This window comes from Manihot esculenta, chromosome 5 (assembly GCF_001659605.2).
Source record: "Manihot esculenta cultivar AM560-2 chromosome 5, M.esculenta_v8, whole genome shotgun sequence".
Lineage (NCBI taxonomy): Eukaryota > Viridiplantae > Streptophyta > Magnoliopsida > Malpighiales > Euphorbiaceae > Manihot > Manihot esculenta.
This window is the reverse complement of record NC_035165.2, coordinates 31,854,494-31,878,170: the sequence shown is the minus strand read 5'-3', so window position 1 is coordinate 31,878,170 and position 23,677 is coordinate 31,854,494. Positions and strand designations below refer to the sequence as shown.

The window sequence follows — 23,677 nt, the reverse complement described above, 5'->3', positions numbered from 1 at the left end:
AGTAACTATAATACATTCAAGATTTATTACCTTACTTAATGGACAAAAATAGAACATTCTCCCAAAATTTTTCCTTGCATTAGTTAAAAGTTGTGCATGGATATAGTGCACATGACAAAGAACTCGCTACACGCCATTCTCAGTTGATGAAGAACCATGCATAGGCATCACTTCTATGGCAAAAATGGATGATCGCACTGTTATCGCTATTCTCACTACTGTTGCTATCGATGGACTATGGCAGAATGAAAGAGCTTTTCTTTAGCTTGTGCATATATGCGATAGGAATGAAAATTAGAGATTTGTACTCTTTTAATTTGAGATTTTCAATTAATTAGGGATCTCTGGGTGGTTAATTATAGATTAGAGTAGAGTTAAGAGGGTTAAGTAGATTAAGTAAATACTTATATGTATTTTAAAAAATTAAAAAATAAACATTATTACTACTTGACATGGGTCGGATTTTATTTCTGATTAAAACTAAATTAAGAAATGGCCATGATCACAAAAATTTAAAAGTTGAGATTTTTTGATTTAAAATTAAAACTATAGATTATAATCATGAAAACACGTAAAATTCGTGTTCTTTCTGTATAATAAGTCTTTTATAAATTATATAAATATATTTAAAATACTGTAAAGCACTTACATCTTTAACTCCTAAATTTAATTGAACATAAGTAACATTGAAATAATCGATACAATAAACTTATTTTACTTTCGCAAAACAATTTAGATTATTTTATTAATAATTAAATAAAAAAATATAGTGGATCCCACCTAGTAAAAGAATTTTAAAAAATAATTGCATGCTGTGTTTTTCATATTTAATTTGATTATATATTATAATATTTCTTATTTAATTATTGATAAAATAGCTCTTGCTAAAGCTTTTAATCTCAAATGAATCTAATTTTCAATCGCAGAATTTTTCTATATTGTTTATTAATTAATGGAGTCCCACATTATGCGTGGGAGCACTTCTTGGACCATATATCTAGGGTTAGCAGTATTCGGTTCAAATTGAAAAATCTGATTGAATTGAATTAATTTAAAAATTCAATTTGATTTTTTATTCAATTCGGTTCGATTTAATTTTTAATTTCAGAAATTTTGATTATTTTGGTTTGATTCAATTCAATTTTTAATTTCAGAAATTTTAATTATTTCGGTTCGATTCAGTTTTAATCAGAAAAAAAATCAAAAAAACCGAACCGAACCGAACCGATTAGTGATAATAATATGTTATTTTCAATAATATAGAAAAATTAAATCATATTAAGATTAAAATATTTTAATTAAATTTTAAAATTGTAAAAATTAAAGTATAAAAATAAAAAATTTATTAAAAATCAAAACCGATCAAATCGAACTGAATCAGACCGGTTCGGTTCGGTTCGAGTTCTGATCAAAATCAGTTCGGTTCGATTTTTATAAATACTAAAATTTCGATTTTTGATTTATTTGGTTCGGTTCGGTTCAAAACCGAACCGACCAAATGCTCACCCCAAGGGCCCATATCACCAAATTACATCACTTTGCAGGAAATCAGCGGTTCATGCTTCTGCGATTTTGATCAGTGGTTCCAATTTGAGTTTTTTTTTTTAAATTATTTAATTTTTCTTAATTTCAAATTACTACACAAATATCTTTCAGGGCTTACAGTTATATTCAACTAATGTAGAATACGCAAGGAGAAGGAATGCATAGTACATAGTGAAATTTCGGTAATATACTTAATTATTTATAATAAATTACTTTTGCATATCTCATATATATCAAAATTAACATATGTATCTCTCTATTTTTAAAATCTAATAATTTAGTTCATGTATTAATTTTATCAAATTGAAAATTCATTCATCAAAATAATATTTTTTTGTAATTTCAATGAAATTAAAATTTAGTGACTAAATTATTTATTTTTAAAAAAATTAGAAACAAATGTTTTAATTTTGACATAATCAAGACTATATATTTGAGGGTATTAATTAATAGAAAATTAGAGGGAGAAACCCCAAATTGATGGAGTTAAAATATAGAGATTAGAATATTAAATTTTAAAAATAGAGAAATATATGTATTAATTTTGATATTTCTCAGAAATGTAAACATAAATTACCTTATCATTTATATTGCCAACTCCATTGCTTGTACAGATGCTATGTACGCTGAACATATAGCATCTTACCAACCAACCCCATAAAATCATTTAAATTTGGTGCAATTCATACTCTTCTTTATTTTGACTAGTGACAGATATATAAGCTTTGAACCACACTAGTGGAAGTAACTTCAATTTGGAGGTGATGTTTACTCTAATTGAGTCTCAGTCTCAGCCTCACCTAGAAATTATAAAAAGAAAATATTTTTTTTCCCAAATAGCAGAGTATTCTGATACCATCACATGAATATAGGGTCAAGATGCTGATGTTAGTAGGAGCATATTATGCACTGTCGCCTCCAGCAGAGTAGAAGGGCGACTTAGGAGCTTTTTGTTTACCTGTGAGACTCATGTTTGAGACCCTTGAGCTCAATTGCACCACACGCTTGAACCCTGGACATGAAAGACTAGAATCGTTTACCCTCTTCAAAGGCCCCCTTTAAATGCTAAGCTTCTTGAAGATTTTGGGTTTATAGTTCTCCCTTAATTTGAAAAAGTTACTGCACACAAGTCAGCAATAGATCAGCATTAAGAACCAAATACATTATCTCAAATCCATTGAATACAGAAGTTTCCAAGAACCAATCTTACATTAAGATACCATGTGTAGAAATGTGACACATCATGTGACTGATGGCAAAGGTTTAACTTTGCAAACTTCTGTATCGAACCCACAATCCATTAACAGCAGCAGCCACGCTTGCTGCTGCTCAGAGAGACGATCTTTGGGACCTTTAACTTCAACTAGCTTGGCTTCACCTCTGTATTCTCCATGGAAGCGCCATAGCAACAAATCTGGCATTCCACTAGACCAGCTTCGATAATCTTGGGCAAGATGCCGGCACAGTGAGGCCAAACAAGGGCCTCCAATGCAGACAACAGCAGCCCGAAGTTCAGAGAGAGAATGTCGGACCCAGTTAACTCCAAGACAAGCTGTTCCTGAATGCAATTCCCATGATTTGATGATAATCTCCTCAGCCATACCATCTTGAATTTTCTGCAAGTGGGATTCTATAAGGCTCTTTCTTACTGGATAAAAGCCATCGGTCTGCAAATCCAACGGAGCAGTCTGCAAAATTAACTGTGTTTAGTTCATCTTTTTGAAAATCCTACTTAACTAAAAAGAGGATTGCTGCATATGATTACTCCATTGAAATATCGGAGTAAGCAAAAATATCAGCTTAATTGAATCAAAAGCTTCACTTTTTACTCCATGAGATTTTTCCTTTGAATAGCACTGCACATTTTCCTGAAAATTAAGTGCATAGGATGTCATTTTGCTTCCAAGATAGGGCTTGAAATCAAACCATGCCCCTCAATGATTTGGTTTTTGTCAAGAACAATAGAGCTTTAAGATGCTAATACACTTTTGTACAGACCATCATGCCTGCTGATTTGGGAAAGGCAGATGAAAGTAATGAGTGATTGGTTGGTAATTAGAAAATGATAATGAGGATGACGATAATGCACTTTGTTTTTACGGATGATGCGTTGATTCAGGATGATGTTTCAGTCCAGGCCTCCAGGCATCAAGTTCAAAGAAAGTTTCTTCTTCAAGAGGAGTTGATGATGAGTAGTTTTATGCAGAACGATGGTTTTAGGAACATTAATTATAAATTATGTTATGCATTCATTACTTGACTTACTTTTATTTATTGCAATTTTATTTTTATATTTACATCTCTTGACAAGTAGTTTTATTCAGTAACTTTGTTGTTATGTATATTATTTGTTGCTTATGCTAAGTTTTATAGTCTCATATTTATTTTATACTTAGCTGGAAATATAAGAATGCACTGTTCTCCTCTTTTCTTATATTAGTGCAAAAGGCTTTTTTGTTCTTCTGAATATGTTTTTTCCTTAAAAAACTATTATAATATGTTAGAAGACCATGCTTATGCGTGTGTGTACAATGAGCCACTGCTCTCCCAAATCTTCCTACTTTGATGCGTTGGTGGGCCGGTGGCTGATTGGCTTCGGTTTGCTTCCCATTGTTGGATGGCTTAGCTTGTTGCGTGTGTTGTTTATCATGCATTTAATTTCATTTGGGGTTTGTGACTAAGATTTGAGATTTATCAAATCTGATGTTATTCTATTGTTGATTAATCTTTTGTCAATTGGAATTTGTGATTTGAGGATTGTGCTTGGGGTTTGTGATTGAATCTATGAATATATTGTATTTTTTGATGAATTTTTTTTTCTTTTTTATCATTTTAGGAGTTGTGAAAGCTTTCATTGAAAGCTGGGGATCATGATTTGAACTAAAGTTTTTTGCCTCTAGATTTTTTATTTTCATTGAAGTGAACCGAAACGATAATTACAGATTCGGTCTGATTCGATTATTTCTATTATATCGATTCAGTTCAATCTAAAAGTTTCAGTGATTCAGTTTTTCAAATTCAATTTGGTTAGAAACCGAACCGACCGAATGCTTAGCCCTATCCAAAATGAACTCAACTTCCTAAATAAATAAAATACTACTTCCTAAATAATAATGGATTCTTAAACTTCCTATTACTAGAAATTAAAAATCTAAATTAACGATCTTAATTTCATAATTAAGAATTAAATGAAAGTTTTTAAATTGAACCTACCTTGCCTACAGCATTGGTTGGTTTAACAAGAGAGAAATTGGTGGCCGGAAAAAGCCAAAGTACTTTGCAATTTGGTTGTGTTATTGAGTCTTTGGATGGAGAGAATGCAAGCATCCTTCGAAGTTTGAGTTTATCGGATGGTGTATTTGGCTTCTACAAGGATTTACACTTAAAAGCATACTAGAGGGCGAACGACTGGGGAGTTATTGAGCTTTATCCAACTTAATAGGAACATTACCCTTTTTGCTTGGTTTTTTATGTTTGTCTTTGCAGTGATGTTTTGAGCATTTCAAAAGGATTCCTAATCCCCCTGTTCCTTTCTCAAAAAAAAAATCCTTATTAAAAAAAACATTCTCACTTATGAAACCACATAGGAAAGCTTCTTTGTGTATGCGTGAAACGTCCCAACAGCAATGTTTTGCTCCTGAAACTTGCCAGTAGACAAACTTTACAGCTAAAATAAAAAAACAATACCTGGTATCTGTTGTGAAAGACATTTGGTACATTGGAAAATATAATGTCCCACATGAGAAGCCCAAAAATGGTCAGCCAAATGCCACTCTCAGCATGAACACCATGCCATCCACCTCCTTCACCAACGTAATACTGCAAAGCTAGCTGCTCGACTCCACACTGTTCCCCATCTTCTCCATAGAACCTGCTCTTCTTGCCAATTTCACAGTTCAAAGGTCTCCCCAGAACATGAACCTGGGTTGTCCATTGTAAAAGCAGTAATTGCTAGAGTAAACATGATACAAAACCTGGAATATAATGAAAAACATTGAATTAGAAGTTTCAACAGCATCCCAGTTAAGCAATTACCTCCTTGATCTTCCTCCTAATGGAACCCAGGAAAGTAGGAGCTTTCCAGCGTCTTGGAGGTTTTCCCAGGCGAAGAACTCGCCTTTGTAGAGCAATTCTTGAACCAGCACGTACCCATGGGTCCATTAAACCATCTTCAGCAACTGAAAGGCTCTCATTGGAAAAGCCCATGTGCTCCAAATCAATAGACAATCTTAGTGTCCAATAACCTCTCCTTCCATCACAAGGAAAACAAGCAAGCAATCGCTTCAGCAAAGTGATGGCATCCTTGTACCTGAACAGGAGAAATTAGCTCATTTTCGCATATAAAGACAGGAAAGACCATTTTTGGTGCAGGAAATTAAAGAATTTGTGTGCTGTAAAACACATAGCTTGAACTGAAATATAAAAAGGCAACAGAGATGAGATCTTATTGTTTCTTTAATCAAATATCTTATTTATTGGTTTTGCTGATAATAGGGATAAAATCAAGAGTATGTATAGAATAAAGAGTGGTACCACCTTGTGCTACTTATATCTTTTTTTAAAAGGAACCAAGTGCAAGAATTGAGCATGAAAAAAAACAAAGAGTATGCAAATTGATCAGCACTTCCAAGTTCGAACACCCCAGTACCCCACACCAAACCCCTAGAATAAAGAGAGGGAGCAATAAGGAGAGAAAACCATCCAAATGGAGGACAAACATTAGTAAATGTTAACCAACATAGAAAGTTCCTCATTAAGAGGATTCAAATCTTTGGGATCCCAATTAGGCTTGATTTAGAGAATTTTATTCTTATTGTAAATATTCCTAATTCAAGTTAATTTTTTGTGTATAAATCCTCAAATCTTGTAGAGATCAATTTAATTTGGAAAGAATAAAAAATCCCTCCCAAAATTCTTCATGCTTTCAGAGCTTCTTTTTTTTTTTTTTTTTTTTTTTTCTGATTTTAGGGTTTAAATTCAATTTTTCTCTTAGAGTTTCTAAAACTCTTAATCTACCTTTTTGGTACTACCCTATCTAGAAATCTTTTTTCATTTCATTGCCGCCACCAGCAAGGTCGCCACCAGCTGTCTAGCTCCTACGCCGGAAAGCCATGCGCGTGAGACTCACACGCCCTTGTAAGATTCTACGTCTTTCCCACGCGCTGGCACGTGTAATGTTTTCCTGTGATTTTTTTTTACGGCGATCCTTTCCAGCAAACTCGCCTTTAAGTCGCGCCTCTAACCTGTGTGGACCTATGAATTGGTTCACCTTTTCCGGCATGGGAGACGTTTTCCAGTGGTTTTTCCGACAATGATACTTTTCAACAGACTCGTCTTCAAGTCGCGCTTTTGATCTGCTAGACTCATGCCTTTTTCGCCAGTGAACACTATTTTTTACCAGAAAAGGTGGTTTTTTCTTGAAATGACAATGACTTATGTGGGTAATATAAGAACTTCTGATAATGTTTTTATTTCATCTCTTGATTTTGCTCCATGGATTATTGATTCTAGTGCAAATAGACATATGACGGACTCCTCTGAAAGCTTCTTTAATTATCTTCTATGTCTACAAAAAGACACTATCAAAATCACAGATGGTTCTTCCATTCCTATATCTGGAACCGGTTCTATTGTTTGTACTCTAAATATCAAGTTATCATCTATTCTTCATGTTCCTTATTTCCCTGTTAATTTTTATTTGTTAGTGCTATCACCAAAGCACTTAACTGTAAAATTAAATTTTTTCATAACCATTGTGTTATTCAGGAGCTTCAAACTGGGAAGAAGATTGGCAATGGTAGACTGCACGATAGTTTATATACGTTGGAAGGGAATCTGAGTCTAAATTAACCTCGGACTTTTTGAAAGAATTTTTCATAACCATTGTGTTATTCAGGAGCTTCAAATTGGGAAGAAGATTGGCAATGGTAGATTGCACGATAGCTTATATACATTGGAAGGGAATCTGAGTCTGAATTAACCTCAGACTCTTTTTAAAAGAAATCAGAATGTCAACCAGAAAATCATACAGTGGCACCGACGGTTAGGATACCCATCCTTCTTTGTTTTAGAGAAACTTTATCCTGATTTATTTTTCAAGGTTCAATGTGGTTCTTTAGTTTGTGATGCTTGTGAATATGCTAAGTATACAAGAATCTATTCTCTCCAATAATAATAAGAGTATGATCCCTTTTGTGACCATCCATTCTGATATTTGGGGATCTATTCAAATGGTCTCACTATCTGGTAATTATTAGTTTGTTACTTTTATTGATTGTTGCATTCACATGACTTGGATTTATTTGATAAAGGCAAAGAGTGATGTGGTTTTTTGCTTTCAATCTTTTCACAACTGATAATGGTAAAGAGTACATGGATGGCTGTTTTTCTTTCTGCTTATTTGGAGTCTAATGGGATACTGCATCAAACTAGTTGTTCTTACACTAATGCTCAAAATAGTGTTGCTGAAAGAAAAAATAGACATCTGTTGAAAGTAGCCTGATCTCTCCTTTTTATCATGAACGTTCCAAAAACTTATTGGAAAAATGCAGTCTTAGCCACAACTTATCTCATTAATAGAATGCCTCTCAAAACTCTTGCCTTTAAAAGCCCTTTAGAGGTGCTACAAGGAAAAAATACTTACATTGTTCTACCAAAAGTGTTTGAATGCACGTGTTTTGTTCATACTAGGATAGGTGAGAAGCTCAATGCGAGGGCTATTAAACGTGTGTTTGTAGGATACTATCCCAAACAGAAAGGTTACAAGTGTTACCACCCTCCATCTATAAAATACTTTGTTCTAAAAAATACTTTAGTAGTATAAATGTTACATTTAGAGAGATTGAACCTTACTTCAGTATTATCCATCATCTCTTCAGGATGAGGACAAGGAGAGAGAAGAGATGATTTCTAGAGAGACTATTGGTGATCAAATTGGGCATTTGGATAAATCAGATTTAAAGAAATACTCAAGAAGAGACAAAACAGACGCAAAAAAAGGCATTGTGCAGCCTACTCAGTGTCATAAATCTTCTTCTCTATTCAGTGAATCATCCCTAAATCTTGAGCCTTTTGATGATCTAAATAAACCAATTGCTCAAAGAAAATGAGTTAGATCTTGCACAAAGTACTCTATTTCTAACTTTCTCTCTTATGATTCTTTATCTCCATCCTATAGAGCTTTTGCCTTGTCTATTTCCTCTGTGTCTATTCCACGGGATTGGAAGGAAGTTTTTGTAAATCCTAAATGGAAAAGAGCAATGATTGAAGATATAAAAGCATTGGCAAAAAATGAAACCTAGGAGCTTGTCACTCTCCCACCTCCCACCTGGGAAGAAACTTATTAACTGCAAATGGGTGTTCACTGTACATTGTACAATACAAAGCAGATAGATCAATTGAAAGATTCAAGGCTAGACTAATGGCCAATGGATTCGCTCAAACCTATGGAGTGGACTACCAGAAGGCATTTGCCCCTATTGCCAAAATAAACTCAATTAGAGTATTGCTATTTTGCGCTATCAATATTGACTGAGATCTCCAATAATTTGATGTAAAAAATGCATTCTTCCATGGAGACTTGGAGGACGTGTATATGGAAATTCCTCTTGGATTTACTGATGAAAAAATACAAGAAAAGGTGTGCAAGCTAAAAAAGCTTTAGATGAGTTGAAACAGTCACCCAAAGCTTGATTTGATTGATTCAGTAGAGCTATGATTTTCTTTGACTATCAAGAGAATAATGCTGACCATATCTTATTTATCAGACATCACAAGTGTAAAATTACTCTTCTTATAATCTATGTTGATGATATAGTAATGACAGGAGATGACATTGAAGAGATTACTATGAAAAAGCTTTTGGCTTAGGAGTTTGAAATTTAAGATCTAAGAAAACTATAATATTTACTGAGAATCGAGGGTGTCAGTTCAAAAAAGTAAAGTTATTTCTCAAATAAAATACATTCTGGATCTTTTAGAAGAAACTGGTATGTTAAGTTGCAAACCAGCAGAAATTCCCATTTTGAGAGCAATCACAAGCTACAAGTAGAGATTGATGAATCAGTGGATATGAGCAAATATCAGAGGTTGGTGGGCAGACTGATTTATATTTTGCATACTCAATTAGAGATAGCATATGCAGTCAGTTTAATCAGTCAATTTATGCATGTTCCTCGTGAGTCTCACATACAAGCTGTTTTTCACATTTTCAATACTTGAATTCTGCTCCTGGAAAAAGTCTCTTATTCTCTAAACACGGCCATCTTCGCATATATTCATTCACAAATGCAAATTGGGCTGTATCCCTTGATGATAGAAGGTCGACTAGTGGTTATTATACACTTGTGGGAGGAAACCTTGTCACTTCGAGAAGTAAAAAGTAAAGTGTTGTTACTTGATTAATTGTTGAGGCGAAATATAGATCGATGGCATAAGGTGTTTGTAAACTCCTATGGTTGCAGAGATTATTGGAGGAATTAAAACTATTAGAGATGGACAAACTCCTCTTGTATTGTGACAACAAAGCTACCATCGGTACAGTTCATAATCCAATTCAACATGACCGAAAATTGATCGACACTTCATTAAAGGGAAGTTAATAAATGGTGTTTTAAGGTTGGATCATATGATTTTCGATGAACAGCTAGTTGATGTGTTTACCAAAAGGATTAGCAACAAAACCTATTTGCAAGTTGAGCATATGTGATATCTATACACTAACTTGAGGAGAGTGTTGACCAATATTGAAGGTTCCAAAGATTCAAATCTTTGGAATCCTAATTAGGCTTGATTTAAGGAATTTTATTCTTATTATAAATGTTCCTAATTTAGTTTTTTGTGTATAAATACTCAAACCTTGTAAAGATCAATTCAATTTGAAATAGAATCAAAAATTCCTCTCAAAATTCTTCAGTAAGCAATGACACACTTACAAATTCCCATACCTGCGGTCATGCTCAAGAAAGGAAATTCCTAGAAAGACCACTTTTGAGTATACCCATGATGCTGAAAAACGGGAAAGAAATATAGCTGCCAATTCAGAGGCCATGGACTGAGATGCTTTTGCAGTAGAGTTCGACATTCGGGAGGCAGCTATCTTAATGCATCTTAAAACTAATTCACTATCATTTTCTTCAAGAGATTCGTCCATTATTTGTGCCACTTCAATCGCCTGTATCACACAAGCATACATAAGGTAAATGAATATAGCATCTCTTCTTCACAAGCTAGCAGGTTTCTGCAAATGTGGAACCTCTTCATAAGCTAGCAGATCACTTCTAGTAGAGAAAATATGTTCAGATATATTGCAGCAGTAAGTTGGATACTTGACTATCCCCAAATCAACTAGTAGAAATGCCGATAGATCCTGCTCTCCATTAAGGAAGAAAAGTCTCTGCAAATGAAAAAAATAAATAAATAAACTAGACACAAAGTGAGTCATATTCTTGTCTGATTTCAGTTGGGTGTTATTGAACAACTGAAGGGTAGAAGCTATGCAAGCACCTCAACTCGCCAACTAAGGGATTCAGCTTTTGAAGATATCTTGATACACATTCCTGTCCTTTCAAAAATTGCAGTTGGTAGGAATAAGCTGCATGTTGGAAACCAAAAGGAAGAATTGAAGTTAAAATACTCATTGAAGTACCAAAATGTGAAGCATGACTTCAACTGTTGACAGGATTTGGTTATACCATTTTTTATCTTCCAAGGAAGATAAAAGTGATGCGATAAGATCCTGCTTTCTCATACTAGGGGTGCTTTTCTAAACATGTCAAGGATCACAAACAAATTAGAAGTCAAAGAGCGCTTGTACAAAAATCCATTACTAATAATAAATCCTTCACTTGAGGATTCTATATGCACACAAGATTTTGTTAAAAGGAGAATGAGCGCCCATAAAATAATAAGGAACTATGTCGCTTCCTTAGCTCAAGTTGGATGAACATCATGGAAATAGAATAAGCTAAATAGACTAATATTATCAATGCATACCTTCTTCAATAAGTATGTAATTTCACGCAGCTTAGAGACCGTGAGCAAATTCAGAATATCTTTCATGTTATTGTTTTGTAGTTCTTTTGCATCTGCAAAGGAACAAATAAAACCTATTGCTGCAATGACAACCAAGGAAAATCCATCATTAATATCTTATTTAGCAATTTAGAGTTAGAAGTAGAAGAAGCATTACACAATTATTAAAAATACCAGAAAGATCATTGATTGCCTGCTCAGAATCTGAAACTTCAGGGTATGAGATACTAGACACCTGGAACCATGGCCCTATTACAGGAATGGCAATCTATTAAAATTAGGCCAATTACTTTATCTGTGAATTATTAATATATGTTGTGTGCATGCAAATAGAAACCATATCATATATAATTTGATCAAGTATCAACAACAAATTTTGATGTCACTGGTGCCCCACAAATCATATGGTAGAATAAGAATAATTCATTCTAGACAAAAAAAATGTAGCATATGACTAATAGAAATAAGTTAGGAACAAAAAGTAAAACTGAAAAATTGGGAAGAATAAAAATAATTGCTTTACATTTGAAAGATATGCCATGGCCTTGTTAACCAACAACAGCAATCACGAACCAGAATGTGCAAGATCTGAAAAATTATGGATAAATTATGATTGAGAATGTACAGTTTTTAGAAAATACTCTATAATATCCAGCACAAAACTGGTATTAAAGCTGAACCATAATTCTCAATGTCTCAAGTCTTTGATCTTGCCTTTCTTAGATTTTTTTTGTTGCATGCCTTATGTTGTTTAGACTACAGTTTGCATAATAATGTTTTTTACACAGAAAACACAACTATATATGCTTCATCCTATGACAATTGGCTGGTTATCATATACCAAACTGTAAATTCATAGGTTGAGAATGTTTGTTCCCAATTTTAATTTGTTCTTGAACTAAACTAACACACACATGGTATGAACCAAAATTTGGCATTTGAATTTAGCACAATAGTAGGCAAATTGCTTTCAATTTGTCCACAGTCCAGACACTATTATCATCCAACAAATATCCAGTCAATGTTGTGAAAGGCCATAGGCGTCAACATATACCCCTCCTAGATCTAGTGCCTCTACCGCCTAAGGCACAAGCAGTAACTCTATGCTAGCCCATAGTGTATTAAGGCACTATTTCAAAAAAAGTTATTTCATATCCATACAATAATGGGAGGTTAAATCCCTAAAAACTATTCAAATCAAAAGTCAAGCTCCCACGCCATCATGTATGTGTTGCAATAAAAAACAGAACAATATGTTGTATAAAGCATTCCAAGTAAAAGGACTTGAGCACAACTTAACTTAGTCCACTAATGTTTTCTAGGCTAAAAAGCCAAATTTGCCCTTTAACTATACGGTGGATGCTAAAGTTATCAAATTTCATTTTTTTTATCCAAAATTGCTCCTGAACTATCATTAAAAAGTCAAATAAGGCCATCACTTATAAAAATTTAAAGCATGAGCTACGCTCTACTCAATCTATTTGACCTTATTTGAATATATTTGACCTTTTAATGATAGTTCACTAGCTTTTTGAACAAAAAAGTGAAATTTAGTGTTTTTTACCCTTGCTATATAGTTTAGGGGCAAATTTTGGACTGTTTGCCAATGTTTCTAGCATGAAAAGCACTGATACACTCTAACCTTGAGCAACATCCACAGCATTTCTATAGCTATACGTATAGCCCTCAACTCTCCTATAAGTAACATTGACAACCTTCTTACAGCTAGATGTATAGCCTTCTATTTCCTCTAATTTCACTACAAATCAACATCTTTTCTTGACATTTATTGCCCTGGAACCTCAAGTCTTTTCAATTTCTCTTCACCAAAGTCATCTCAAAGTTCAAAGTTGGCAAGATCTACAACAAGGAGATTGTACTTAAGACCATAAAATGCATTTTCCCCAGACATGAAAAAATCAAACCTTTTTTAAGCCATGGTTCCTAGAGTTTGATCTATGTAGGCATCTTCAATATTCTTATGTAAGGGTTCATGCATCCTTCATATCTTATTGGTGCAAAGGCAAAAAACAAATGGGAAAACAAAAGGTAAAGATCCCAATACACATAAGAATAGGTGAAGGAGAGAATGTAGGGCAACGTAGCCCATATATTTTGAGTACAATCCTTTGCTGCTAGATTAGTCACTAACTTGTCTATTGTACAACATGGACAGCCTTTACATAACAATACACCAACAATACATAACAATTCACCAATAAATAATTGATTACGAGAACGAAGAGCTACAAGATCCTGTCATTTTGAGCTTAAGTAAGCAAAAAAAGGAAATGGCAAAGATTTTTAATGAAAGTGAAAAAAGTATAAATTAGTAACCTTTCCGTGTATAAAGCCGCACAAAAAGCCTCTGACTATCATTTGAGAGAGAAATAAATGATTCTGTCAACAGATAACAATGAAATATGGTCACAATCAGTAAGTGAAAACATTTCAGAAATAAAAATATTTTGGTATTGGAGTTAATACCCATGAAATTTTTCTCATCATCAGTGAAAAGGTGATGATTGCTTCTCAGAACATCTTGCATTAACAAACAAAAGTTCTGCTGATATTTTGTTGCACTACTTGCATAATTCTTTGCAGATTCAACTGCATGAAGAACACTTTTCCATGAAGATGTGAAAGCTTCAACATCATTATGGCCCTTATCACCATATGACATCAGTTTTTTGCAACATATAATTTGAATTGGAACAGCATCAAGAGAAAGTTTTGGAACAGAGGTCACATGTCCCTGCAAGAAATCCTGGTGTGACTAGATACTACAGAACATTGAAGTGTGATTATTATCAATTCTGATACAAATGATTCTCTGAACAAAAATAAAATATAGCAAGTGTAAATGTGAAATTGTGACAAATAAGATCACGTAATAAGCTTTGACAAGTAATGAGAAGTTGGAGCTGAAACCCTGAATGGAGATCTATTTAATTAACTCTTAAACATAAGTAAACTAAAGTGGACACAACGCATTCATTGATGAATATACAAACAGTAAGTGCTTGATTCTTGTTTGAAATTTCCTTTCATCTTTCTACAAGCATTAATATTTTGTTTTAAAAATATGTTCTTAAACTCGCTGAAAGTGTACATAACATGTCCACTTAAGTTACCAAATTTAGTAACCTCTCAACTATAGCATCATATGAATTGCAAATCAAAAGACATTCCATGGCACTATGTTACGTATTTTAGGAGGAAAAGAAGAGGACCTTAGTGACAGCTGGGTGTGTGTGAGCTGTGGTTTTGGAAGGAAAATTGGTTTTGTAACAGAATTAGTTGGGGGTTCTGATATAAATAAGAAACAACTATCTGTATGGATCATTCAAGAATTATCAATAACAGAATCCTCCTTCCTATTCTCTTAATTCTCTTCTCATCTAAATTCTCTTTTCTCTTCTCTTCCCACCTAGATCTACTTTCTCTCTCATCTCAAATTCTAAACCTGCAGAAGAATCTAACCAGGTTCTTACACACTACTTTCAGCACACAAGTACCCAGTTTAAGCACTGAGATACTAGACTTGAAAATATAATTATGTATTATGTTAAAAATAAGGAAAGAAAATGGCATGTTATATGGCACAGAGGATATCTTAAATTCTAAAAGATAAGCAAGAAACTAAAGCATACAAGTTCATTTTCAGCTAACACAACATTTTCTGCAGCTTTAGAACTATATTACCTCAAAGGTTAGAGAGTACTTCTCAATTAAAGGGGACAAATGTTGAGCTAACTCTCGAGGGAGAAAACCAAGCACATTACTAGGTGTACAATCTGCCAAAAGAACCTGAATCAGAAGAACCATGCAACAGCTTTAAAACTAACGGTTAATAAATTTAAAATTCTGGACAAAAAGCAAAGCAGAAAAAAGAAAAGTACACCTTGATTGCATTTGGATCCTTAGCATTATCTGGGTCTCTCAAAAGGGAGATTTTTGCCCCCTTATTTAAGTCCTTCACAACACTAAACCTGCGGCCAACAATAGAAGTTTCAAGAATCACCCCTGATATGTCATCCACAGTTGTCATTGTATTACATGTCGAAACACCATCTTTCAGTGGCAATGAAGAGGGCCCAACTGCCAAGTCGATCTTATCCCCATCAATTGGGTTCCTAGTTGAACTAGCCATCCCAGTTTTGCCAGGAAAAAGCTTTGTAGTTCTTGGTGATTTACAAGGATTACTATCGTTTTCCTCAAAAGCAACAGAGTCCTCAGAGTTTATTACAACATTCTGTACAAAACTGCTTGTTTGTGAGCAGAATTTCAACTCAAGAAGGGTGCGTTGGGTCCATTTTCGCTTTTTTCCAGTAGACAGGCATGCATCTGGGAATCATTTGGATATGGTTAGCTGGAAGACTAAGAAAACATAATAAATTCTGGAAGGTTTTAGGTTTCCACAATCTAATCTAGGTCTTTGCATTTAAAGACTAGAAAAACAAAGTCTCCTTAATAAAAGTAACATCTGTAATTTATATTTTAGCAAGTGACGCAGCACTGATGATGTCATTCCTATTAAGCTTCTCCATATGGACATTTAGAAAACAAATAAGCAATGCAAAAATTATATCAGGTTCCATGTGGATAGATGGATTCAGGCCCATGTGATCTGAATTTGGAATCTAAAAATGGATTTGGATTTCACCCAAATTCACATATGGATATAAATTTTAAGAATGATGAATTTAAAATGACAGAGTAAAGGCGATTTGAGAAAAATTCAATATGTATGGAGGACGTTGTGGCAATGAAGGAGGTTATTCAAGTAGCCATAGCCATAGGTTTAGATAATTAGTCCTCAATCTGAGATTTGATGCAACCAAGCAAGAGCGGATTAGTTCTTCCACCTAGTTCGATTCTAGTCCAACCAGTATCCAGCTTTGATTTTGGTTCAATTTCAACCAGATTCTATTTCGCCTTTCTATTGCAATTTTGATTCCCACCCAATTTGGTTCCAATTTAACCCAATTCTGCTTTGGTTCCTTGGCATGTGTAACTGGCGATTCTAGTTCAAGTTTTTTTTTTTTCCTTTTTTTCTTTTTGGGGGGGGAGGGGGGAGTGGGGGAGTAGGCGTGGCCATAGGCCAGTTCTAGCTCATGGACAGGAATAACTCTTAATCAGACCAAGGGAATATTTTTAATTATTTCTTCTATTAATTGAATCTTGCAACACTTCTAAAAACGCAGCAAAATTCTACACTGACCATTGGAAGCCAAAGGATATTACAGCACCTCTAGAAGAATATCAAGGTCTTCACTAATCTTTGAAAGTTAGGGATAGGGTAGCCATTAGGATCAAAAGAAAAGAAAAAGGTAAAAAGGTAGAACACTTAGAAGTTTGGTAAATTTCAAGTCTTGCAACACTTTTAAAAACGCAGCAAAATTCTACACTGACCATTGGAAGCCAAAGGATATTATAGCACCTCTAGAAGAATGTTAAGGTCTTCACTAATGTTTGAAAGTTAGGGATAGGGTAGCCATTAGGATCAAAAGAAAAGAAAAAGGTAAAAAGGTGGAACACTTAGAAGTTTGGTAAATTTCAAGATGATTTCTATAACTGAAATATAAACTCTTTAAGTTGTTAGTTGTACAAGTATAGTTCTCTATTATCTCTACAACAACAAATAACAGTGACAATAAAAGTGTGTATAAAACAGTGTATCTACAGTAGTGGATATTTGCAATGATTATCAACAAGGTATATAGAAGTTAAGTATGAATGTGATAATCTTTTTTCCCATTCTATTTTGTAGCAAGATTCCTCCTGTAGGAATGTACCCAACAGTGTTAGCAGAGAAGGATCTTGCAACTACCTAAGGAGTTTTGTGTGCTCCATGACTCTCCTACCTTAACGTAATTATGTCTTAGTAAGCCACTTCATTGCTTGGCTAGACCTTCGCTTCATGAAGTGCTTGGTCATCGATATAGATGCAGTGCACATAATTATTAAAGGTGCAAGTTGTGCATGCACAAAAGAATCGTAAGATATAGGTGCAATGCAAGCACACGCCTGAATGAGGTGAGGCTTAAAAAGGTAAAATTTAATAGATATAACTCAGTTTAACTAAATTTATTAAAATTACCAATCTTCAAAGCATTATTGAGCATACAAAGTATAAGATAAACATAAACTTTACCGGTAATATCATACCATGTTAGAGAATAAAATAAATACCGAATATTGACATTCAAAAACAACTCTCAGATTTTTTTATGATCTCAAACAAATTCAAGTAGCACTTTAATGTTATTAGAAGAAAGATGCGAAAAAGTAATTTTGAATAACTTAGAAACCAAGGACCTAAGATGATGTGTAATGAGTTACTAGGAGAAGAAATGAGAAGGGAAAGGGGGAGACTTAAGATGACATGGAGTAAAACGATAGTAAAGTTATGAATATTGATGCAAAATTAATACCTAAAAGAGCTGAATAGCAAAAAAATTATCTATATAACCAATCCCAGCTACTAGCTTGGGACTAAGGCTTCCTTCTTGTTATTGTTATACAAATAAAGGACCTCAATAACTTCTTTGCTTTAGAAATAGATGGCAAATAATCAAGAATAAATTGTCCAAAAAGCATCTTAGATGTCATTTTTGGGGAAAAAAGGAAGTAATATATATACAAAAAAAAAAAAAAAACTGAATAGAAGAACCCATAGCATTGGTAAGGATAATTTTGGATAAATTAGAAATATAGGAGTCTGAAAGTGCTTGGGACATTATTTTGTCACAAAGACTCAAACTTGATGTGGTGTATGTCAATATCCTGCTTTTAGGGGCTTCTTATTGGCAATCAAAAGTTATCTTCCTTCAAAGTCCTTTTGGTAGCTTTCAACCCTCCAAGGTTCTCAATTAGCCACTACCCTTTCCTAAAACTTAAAGGTTGGTTGTGAGACTCCAGCTTTAAGGACTTCTTTTAGTGGCAAACTCAAAAGCTATATTCCTTCAAAAGTCCTTTTGGTTGCTACTCCTGATGGTTTTGGTGCTTGGAACTATATCATGCTAAACTCCCCAAACTATGCATAGCATTTTTCATGCCTCAAAGGACCTCAAGTACCACCAGTCGCTCGCTTTGCCTCCCTCCTTCATGACAATCACCCACTTCCACTTTTGGAACCTTCCTTGATCACTTCATGGAACTATCGAGGGGTCAAGACATATTACTCCTTTGTATTAGTCTTTAACTATAGCTACAATTAGAGGTGGCAATTCAAGTTCACGGGTCGTGTTTGTGTCAACATGAATTTGACTCAAACATGATTAAGGTTGACATGAACACGATTAATAAATCGTATAAAAAATCTAAACACTAACATGACTCTTTTATCATACGCGTTACACAATACAACACGATACAGTTAATTTAATTGTATTATGTTAACATGACACAACCCATCCTATTAATACGATTTGACACGATAAAATTAACACGATTTGACACAATTCAATACATTTAACATGTTTTGACACAAATTAATATTACTTATTTGACACATTTTCATACAAATTCAATATTTTTAAAATTTTTAAAATGGTATATTATATGAAATTTACATATTTTTAACATCCATAAATTTAGTAATACATTAAAAATAAATTTTTAATAAATAAAATAGAAACAAACTATAAAAAATAATATTTATATTGGATAATATATCTTTTTTAATAATATAATTATGAGTTGGTGGGTCAAAACGGATTAGCGAGTCACAGATGGATACGTGACACGAATAATAAAGAATGTCATAAACGTGTCAAATTGGTTAGCATATCAATCCGTTATACGATATGATGCAAATTGACATGATTTTAACACAAATACGAATAAGGTCAGCCCTAACTCTTAATTTTTCATGTATGTTGTGTTCATGGGTCGTGTCTAAAATTTCTACCCTACCAATTGCCTACTTTAGGCTTACTCAATATGGAAATCACTCGTTTTTTAGGGGTTCATCAGTCATTCCAATGCACTTTGAAGATTTTCATGACTCCACCGTCCATGCTTCTTCCCAGTTCCCACTCAATTTTCTAATTGATGTGAGATCTGAAGTTTTGAACCCTTGATCCGCATGGCCAAAAGACTCCTCTAGCATTAAAATCAGTCGCTTTGCTGTCACCTATAAGTCAAATCAGCCGAGAGTCTTCCCAATTGCCCTTTGGCAGCTGAAGGTGCTTCTTGCCTAGAATTTAGAAAGACCAAATCCTTCTTATTATGAACCTTGACTAAATAGAAATAGTGTTTCTAAGCCTCTTTAAATACTGGAATCGGCCAAGGACACTTTCCCTTACCTTGGATGTCGGTTGGGCTTCTCCTTAGGGTTGTGCAACCATCTCTTCAGTTGAGACTTAGAATGTATTCAATGGCTTATTTTGTTAATTTTATGTTTATTCACCTCAAGTTTGAACTAGGATCAAGTGTCAACAGCAATTGCAATCTAGTTGAAAACCAAGAAAAATTGACTGGTTCTAGATTTGATCTGATAAGTTTTTGTTTGGTTACAGTTCCATATTCACCCATTATTTTTTAGTTTCAAATTTATCATCCTAAAAGTTTTGGCAAAACAAATTGGTTAACAAGTTTTGGATGTCCTCGTCAACATAATAAAAATACATGCTACGAATAATATAAAACATTCCATATTGCTTTATGAAATTACAAAGAAAGGGTAAAAAATGCATACCCAAATGAGAATTAATCAAACAGTCTTCTCCACGCACTATACTCCCGCAAGCAGGGCACGTTACCCAATCACGAATTGATATTTCAAGCAGACTTTTCTCATCCTGCTCCGAGATCAAACCATTCATTTTATCATCTGAAAATTTCTTCTCATTCTCCATGGAAATAACTCCATCATTATCGGTACACGAACTAAAGGAGCTCTGAGAATGGCACAAGAATAAATTCAATACTAATTCACTTTATTAGTTGTGAAAATTGGGAACAAAAGACAATAAAATGGATGTCCAGTATGGATAGCTCATTGGACACTCAAATTGCTGAAACTAAGTAGAGAAATACCTGGATGGGAATGGAAAGTAAAGATTGACGATTGGGAAGGAATCGCCTTCGCTTTCCGACCAATCGGATCAAGCTCTCCCGTCCAGCTAACATTTTTTCCCCTGGATGGAAGAATTTCGGCTCATCGACTCCGGCGGAGTCAGTGATACAGCAAAATCACATTTAGCGGCGATGGTGAGGAAGCGAGGGAGGGAGCTTTTGGCTAGAATTCCAGGGAGAGCTGCTGACGCAATGTAAGAGCACTGATAGTTACTCGCAAATTCCCGCCCAGCAAATTTTCTTTTTAGGTGAATTATAATTATAATTAATTTAATTAATTTTAAAATATAAAGGAAGATGATTTCTATACTCATATTTTTTTAAAATAAATTATAATTATTTTGTCTCAAAAATAAAGGAATCATTACTACGAAGAACTTACAGTTGGTATTTATTTTAATAAAACTAAATTATTTTAAATTTTTTTATTAAAAAAATATTATTTAATTTGTTTTAACCTAAATCAAAAGTACTAAATAGATAAAAAAAAGTGAGAATAGGAAAACAATATATTTATCAATAATGCCCCTAGACATTTTAGTTATTTACAATTATATTTAAATTTGAAAATGATAATATTTTTATTATTTAAATTAACTTTAATAGTTAAGTTAAGAAAATTTTAAAATATATAAATTTATTAATATTTAAAAAACTCAAAATTGCATATATTGTTGTACACTTGAACTCCAACTCTATTATATTTTTTAATTAAAAATTAATAATACATATATTAAAATTATATTATTAACGGTAAAATAAAGTTTTGAAAATTGAAATTTTATTTTAATAAATTAAAAAGAGTTTAAATTGTATTGAATTTATATTTAATTTTCATTTAAAATTACATTTTCTTATCTATATATTTTAATATTTCAATTGCTACAATCTTATCTCATAAAAAATATAAATATTTGTAATATATATATGTCCTAAAAAACTTTATTCACTAAATTTATTAAAAAATATAAAAAATCGAAATTTAATATAATAATGATTAATTAATGATCAATGAAACTCTATTAAACTGTAATAAAACTCAAACTCATTTTTTACCCTTGACAAAAAATATATATATAAAAATTTTTCATGACCTATTATGTAATACCTTGCTAGACTCCGGTATCGGAATTCCTACCGTTCAGTGGAATATCAGATGTCGAAAACCTCTAGAAAGTAAAATCATGTTTTAATAAAATGTTTTAATGTATTTTAAGGTTTTAAGTAAAAAAGAAATTGAGTTTTAAATGAAAAAAACCATGGAGGAAAATCTAGATTCGGCCGCCGAACTTGCATGAGATTTGGAGGCACTTTAGGCTTCCGAAGGTGGCTTGGACAGCCCCTATTGTAACGACCCAAAAATCGGACCGCTACCGGCGCTAGGATCCAGATCGGCTTAAGGCCGCCGGGACCCATAGCAAGCCTAACATGCCTCCTGTTAACCTGTTTAATCCCATACATGATCGACAAAATACATAAAAATTAAAACTTTTACCTTCATACATTCTATCATACACCAAACTCAACCTGTGCATGCACTGAACATAAACATAAACATAACCATAACATTGACCCCTCTGTGGGATCTCATCAAAGCCCCAAAGGGCTACATAACATGCGTTGAGTTGATTCACATATACATCATAAAACATCTGAGATCATGTATTACAAGGGATAACAACATACTATGGTCAAGCACACTTCTAACATCATTACATTACATATCTATACTGTACTTTTACATTACATCATTCTACAATTCGTCATGTCCACATTCTATCTATTACATACACAAGACTTCATTACTCATGCTGACCTCCTGGTCTACCCTGTACCTGGATCCTAGCGCCGGTAGCTGTCCGATTTCCGGGTCGTTACATATTATGTTTTATTTCTATTCTCTAACTACACTATCTTTTAATAATAAAGTTTATTTAGATTTATTAGAAAATTAACAATCCTAATTTGTAATTTCTTTCTAATGGTTTAGTCTAATTACAACGATTAAAAGTGACCGATATTCAATTTAAATTAAAAAAATTATCAAATCAAATTAATTTAAAATTTTGATTTGATTTTTATTTTTTTCGATTTTATTTTTATTTTTTTCAATTCAATTTTTATTTTAAAAAAATTTTAATTATTTTAATTTTAATAAAAAAATTAATAAAAAATCAAACCAATTGATAATAATATTATATTATTTTTAATAATATAAAAAAATTAAATTAAAAATAATATTAAAACACTTAAATTAAATTTTAAAATACTAAAAATAAAATAAAATAAATAATTTATTAAAAAATCCAACCGATTAAATTCAACTGAATTAAATTGAATTAAATTTGTTCGATTCAAATCCATTTCTACTTAAAATTAATTCGATTTGATTTTTATAAATACTAAAATTTTAATTTTTAATTTAATTTAATTTTAAATCCACCACTATGTTGAATGTAAATTTATTAATACATGCCCTTATTCTTTAAAAAAAAATATTTAATAAGTAGATTGTTTGTATTAATTTAGCTAAATAAAAATTGAGTGAGTTAAGTTTTACAAAATTAAAAATATATTTAAAAATAAAGTCCAATTAAATTTATGTATTTTTGCGTAAGGACTAAATAAGTCAAATTCAACTTTTTTTAAAAAAATTAATTAAGCCCATTTACATTTATTAAGAGTTAAATAAGTTATTATCTACCGTAATATATTTTTTTATTTGTATTAGCCTTGCCGGTGAGCCTTTGCTTTGGATTTCATGTCGTCGTTATTGCGGTGCTGCTCTATCTCGTCTTTGCTCTGGAATTCGTTGTCATCACCATTATTACTGGTACTGCTCTATCTTGCCGGTGCTGCTCTATTTTGTTTTTACTTTGAATCTCGACATCATTTTTTTTTTAATTGTCGGTGCTGCTTTGTCTCATCATCATCGCCGGCGCTACTTTGTCATTACGTGAGCATTCGGTCGGTTCGGTTTAAAATCGAACCGAACTGAATAAACTGAAAATCAAAA

The 23,677-nt window shown here is 33.0% G+C and overlaps 1 protein-coding gene across 4 annotated transcripts; it reads right to left on the bottom strand.

The window, feature by feature from the left end:
* Window positions 1-2,217: 2,217 nt before the first annotated feature.
* LOC110616300 (fanconi-associated nuclease 1 homolog) lies at window positions 2,218-20,902 on the bottom strand. 4 transcript variants are annotated; one of them, XM_021758682.2, is made up of 16 exons: window positions 20,623-20,902; window positions 20,282-20,483; window positions 15,482-15,924; window positions 15,283-15,387; window positions 14,065-14,332; window positions 13,915-13,977; window positions 11,752-11,826; window positions 11,539-11,657; window positions 11,238-11,308; window positions 11,050-11,137; window positions 10,799-10,939; window positions 10,491-10,717; window positions 5,581-5,854; window positions 5,233-5,466; window positions 2,756-3,212; window positions 2,218-2,664 (listed from the first exon to the last, which is right to left on the bottom strand). In XM_021758682.2, exons 1-15 carry the CDS (start codon window positions 20,713-20,715, stop codon window positions 2,787-2,789), a joined length of 2,829 nt encoding a protein of 942 aa, XP_021614374.1. In that variant the 5' UTR covers window positions 20,716-20,902; the 3' UTR covers window positions 2,218-2,664; window positions 2,756-2,786. The 4 variants fall into 4 exon arrangements, with proteins under 4 accessions (XP_021614374.1, XP_021614373.1, XP_021614375.1 ...); XM_021758681.2 differs by having other exon boundaries at window positions 2,756-3,233; window positions 20,623-20,901; XM_021758683.2 differs by having other exon boundaries at window positions 2,756-3,233; window positions 11,539-11,630; window positions 20,623-20,901.
* Between the last annotated feature and the right edge of the window lie 2,775 nt (window positions 20,903-23,677).